The 5,056-nt window shown below is 43.7% G+C and overlaps 1 protein-coding gene across 1 annotated transcript in view; it reads right to left on the reverse strand.

Moving 5' to 3' along the window:
- Nucleotides 1–1,664: 1,664 nt before the first annotated feature.
- The window catches only part of T265_03393 (hypothetical protein), a gene marked incomplete at both ends in the record, with an annotated part of 109,826 nt that continues 106,434 nt past the window's right edge, over nucleotides 1,665–5,056 (reverse strand). Inside the window, one exon of the mRNA XM_009167862.1 lies at nucleotides 1,665–1,822. Within this exon, the coding sequence (XP_009166126.1) occupies nucleotides 1,665–1,822 (158 nt within the window). The remainder of the gene's footprint in view (nucleotides 1,823–5,056) is intronic.

The raw sequence follows: 5,056 nt of genomic DNA on the forward strand, positions 1-5,056 counted from the left end.
ACTGTTCATTCATCCATCTCTTGTCGCATTACTGTTACGTTAGCGAACGATTTCAGGTCTCATCTGTTGAATGGATTATTTGTCAACCGGATGAATGCCCCGGGTGGAGTTCTCATCAGTCCGTGATTGATAACTTATATCCAGGTCACAGGTCACGTAAGCCGACCGGCGGAGCGGTTATCACATGAAGGTGATTTGATCTTAGCGTCTCACAGTATTCGGTTTTGAGTTAGTCTTGACAGACTAACACTCGTCGAAGTGGGGGTGGTGGTTTCCAATCGATACCAACCCTTTCTATATGGTTTTTGACGCTTCCTTGAATAAGCCATTTTTGCCTTGGAGCTAAGTGGAAAAATTCTACGTCCTGGATTCTTGTAGGACTTACAACGAATAAGTCAGTTGGGTTTTTTTTTGACGTATTGTATTGTACCAGGCGGATCTCCAGTGATGCTGTAAGCCAACTTTCCGCAGGCGACATCGTAGAATCAGTTTCAATCAATCTGTTCCTGATTTCTGGTTCAGACCTAAATACACGACGTTTTGCACTATAAGCCCAGCCCTGGTGAATGGAAATGAGTTGTTTTTGCTCGTCACGTGATGAATTCACTCGTGACCCAAAATAAGAATATAGAAGAATCTCACTTTAAACAGCTTGTCCTGTCTCGTCCAGAGAGGTAGAGATAGAGATAGAGAGAGAGTTCAAAACTTCGAAAACCCATTTAGTGCAATTTCTTAGTGCAATATGACCGACGTTCTTTTGCTTCTCTTCCTCAGCAGCCAAAGAAGGAGAGTCTTAATTATCCATACATTCGCTGTTGTAGTTTTTTCACAGGGTCTCATTGAAGAGGATATTGGAAATGCAAGTTGGTCATTCCGACACCTTTCCGAGACGAATTAGATGTTAGTCCTGGGTGACGTGAGTGTCAGGAGTCAGCGTGTTGTTCTGTCCGGTTGTCACATTCCCGTGGTTAGTCGTGGCAGCTAGGGGGGAATTGCAATTAGTTCAACTTCTGATTGTAGGGCTCGATGTCTCATTAGCTTTTTGGCCATGCCAAACCGTTCAGTTGAGGGGATTTAGCCTAGTTTTTAGACACAAATGAGCTAGTGGTATCCGCTTCGATTAGACTGAGGGTATGAATTACAGATAAGACAAACACCTGATGCACCTATTTCGGCTTGTTTGGGTTCCCATAGTGACAGCCATTGAAAGTCACAGAGAGCACCACCGCAGGCTTAGTATACCAATGTATTCAGTGTGTTTTCTTGTTCTGTTCTACACACCAGTAGTCACGGGGAGTCACTTCTAGAATCCTTAAAGCATTTTGGGAATCTTTTCTTGTGATTTCGTGATTTCGGCAGATACTTCGTTTCCAGTTGATACTAGCCCCTCAACAGACTTGAATTTCTGTGTAATTATTGATTCCAGTAGGTCCGGTGATAAGATTAATGGCAGGGCGAGAAACAGAATGAGGAAGTCAGATGCATGATTTAGGTCAGGAAGACAGAAAGAATTGGATTTAGATGTACTAGGAGTTAATTATGGTGAGGCTACTCGTAAGTAGTTAAAACTGCTTGCTAACATTCAGTAGGATTGCCTGTTTGCCAAATTTTTATTGCCGACACCCGCTGTTCAAGTTGGCCTAGTGCCGAAAAACACAAGATGTTCAGGTTGCAAGCTTTTCCAAGGTGGTGTGAAATTGGAAGGACATCAGTCGGAACGCAGATTGAGAAAAGTCGCGACCACGCCAGGATTCGAACCTGGAATCTTCTGATCCGTAGTCAGACGCGTTATCCATTGCGCCACGCGGCCTTGGAAGCAGTCCTGATAAACCTTATGCGAAATGCGGCAAGGCTCGGTGACGTGCTGTACATGACGATGCGAACATACCTGTAAAGTACTGATTGAATATGACCAATGTTAATCCAGTATATGGAGGTTGACACCTTTTTTTTGAGGAATTTGAGGGATCGTTGTTTGTAACACTTCACCAATCAAATAGATATAACTAGCTCACGCAATTTGGTATGTGTGTAAATCTTTCGAGAAAAAATGTTTGCTTTGGTGCGCAGACAGAGATTAATACTCTTATTAGTGTACATAAAACTTGTGCTTTGAAATTTAGCGCTTGATTCCAACTGTTCATATCCAAACTTAGGACTCAACTGAAATTCTGTTGAACCACCTTAAATAATTCGTAAATGAATATCTCATCATTTGGGAACATCCGGACTCAAGTAGGGGGATAGAGTTGACGGAAGTTCGGAGTGGTGGCCCACTACACTACACGATGATAAGAGAGCGAGATGTTTTCAGCAACCTTATGGATAGTATCCCATCCAGGATAGCTAATACGATACTTCGAACACCGTACCGAATGAAACATGAAGCAGCTTTGTGCAGGTTATTCATTTGAAGACTATCACCTGGGATTCTCCCGTTAGTAGCAAATTGGTTTACAAGTAAGTGTATTTAGCAGATTGGTTTAGCAAATTGGTTTACAAATAAGTGTATTTAGCAGATTCCTAGAGCTCTGCCGGTGCCTCTAGCTAAAGGAAACTTCCCGTAGTACTGCTAAAGGATACTATATATTTACGTCAGGCGCCGCCATGTAGTGGAGTTTTTAGATGGTTTACCTAATTCCTTCGGGCGATTCAGATAGAGGAACTGGTTTGTCACTATGTACATTCGGTTGGTTTTGAGATGTGACTTCCCAGCAAAAACGGATTGGAATTTCATGAAGAAGAACACTAGTGAGAATGAGAAGAGTTTGATGTGTCAATGCTAGAACCAGGATGTGACTGGATACTAGACGCTGAACACAGGTCTAGACCAATCCGTAAAACGAGTCATTTTCCTCGAGATGGTATCGGCAGTGCTTCTGAAGCTCGGCCTATTAAGATCGATTATATTTTAGTTGACCACCCCAACCAAGGCGATCAGGTTGATCGAGCTGTTCTGATGCCGAACAAATTGCTCTGCTTCGCGGATAATTTTTGAGCTTGTGTGACGGTCATTAAAGTAGCTTCACCGCCAAATTCAACAGACATTAGGCTTTGGATGCAGCCACCGAAACAATATCTATCATCTTTCAAAACCATCCTTAAATTAAAGGGTGAACAAAAGAAACTGGTGTTAGGTAATCTGATTCCCACTCGATTGTTCTCCCCTCGGATGAGACAGTGACCAAAGGTGGTAGCCATAGTGGTGATCGACTGGGAGTGGTGATCGTGAGGTGATCGCGTTGAAAGGAACAAGTGGGAGAGATTAACAATTACCTCCATTGGGAAAGGACTTAGTAGCCTTCAAATGACTGTCTGAACTGTTGACGTTTGTCTCGCGGACAGGAATGTAGCACTGTATTCATATTGCAATTTTATTAGTCATTGTTTTCGTGTTACTACGCCCCACGTGCTTGGTTCCAATAACTTGGCAAACACAGGTGGACACGTTTGTCTCCTGATTCACGTTCCATTGATTTTGTGTTCTCTGACGTACTAGTTGCTCTGCAAACTTTATGCTTATTTGTTATACTATACATTATATACCACACTATCCGCGTCCAATTGGATGCAGTGTATCACGTAACAAAACTAGGTCAAGCATGAAGCTCAGTAGGTCGTGAAGTATGGAATCCCGGAGAATACTGAAGCAAATGAACCGTGAGCTGAGTCGAAATGTTTCTGTGGCGGGGATAGCTAATGTTAATAGTCAAGGTAAACGAGATGGATCAAGCCGAGGCAGATGTACTTAGTTTGTAGACATAACTCAGTTATAACTGGTTTTCTTGATTTCCTCTGCTCTCTTTCGGCTTGACTTACAATACATTACACATCACGGGCCTGTTAGCTGAACTTATGGCCGATATGAAACTCCGGAAAGACGATATAACATGCGGAGATGGCACGAGTTGCATTCACCTCTCTGTTTGGTGACCATTCGACCGGCCAGAAAAATTTTACAAGGACGGAGGGAGGACTGTTCAGGCGACAGTAATGTGAAGGTAAATTCGATGAAGCCCGCAACCAAACACGTAGGGGGTGATGACGACTTCCAGCGGACCGCATTACACTTGTGACATACGGTCCAATATCTTGATCCCATCCCCTAGCGATGATATTCATTGTCGTGAAGCACAAATTCAAACCTCCAGATGATTCTGTTGTTGCTACAAACTTTATGTCGGCCAGGTTTAGTCATACTATAGAATGACGACGGATCCACACGGTTGTATTGGTAAGAATCTGTTCTTTCATTTTCCTCCGAAAGTTTGTTGTAACAACTGCCTTATTGGCGAAATCCTGGTTGCACTCCCGGGATATTCATACCCACATTCTTGATATAACTTCTTTTGAAAATCCATAGAGTATAAAGAGCAGGCGTGGATAGCGCGGAGACGGAGGTTTCAGAACAGCGAACAAATTGAGATATTGTCGGTAGTGTGGGGAGATTTGTAGAGACTCCGTCCTGTAAGTGAAGCCAATCTATGCTGAAAAGCCGAGAAGCACGCTACAGCTGTTTCACCCTATTTGGGAATCATCAACAGTGCGCATCCAACGAAACTCCGGAGAGTTTCGAACCCGCCGACTTCCTGCTAGTAGTATGAACACTTAACCGTCAGCGGTGTGATTAACTTGTATTCAGACAGGATATAGCGTCGCTCATCCTTCACTCACGGGGTCCGCATCACGCAGTTACACGTGTTGACTGGCTCCCCGAGCAACGACTTACTTACAGGACGAAGTCTCCGCAAAAATTGAGGCATATTTGTGTCTTGAACTTGAAAGCCAAAGATGTTGCCCTTCAGCGATTGAGAATAACGGAGGTCGTACACTTTGAAATGTGCCAAAGTGCGGATAGCGTTTCGCTTCCTCGTGTTTTCACAGCTTATGCGAGTACGAAGTCGAAATCAAACACGAAATCCGCTAATAAGCGCACGAGGTCAAACATGTGGGAAAACTGAATTCCTCGAGTAGCAGAGCTCGAGATTATTCAGTGCTTAAAGCGCCCGCTCATGGACTGGAAGGTCTGTAGTTCGAACCCAACCTCCAACTGCTC

Source organism: Opisthorchis viverrini, assembly GCF_000715545.1.
Source record: "Opisthorchis viverrini unplaced genomic scaffold opera_v5_48, whole genome shotgun sequence".
NCBI lineage: Eukaryota > Metazoa > Platyhelminthes > Trematoda > Opisthorchiida > Opisthorchiidae > Opisthorchis > Opisthorchis viverrini.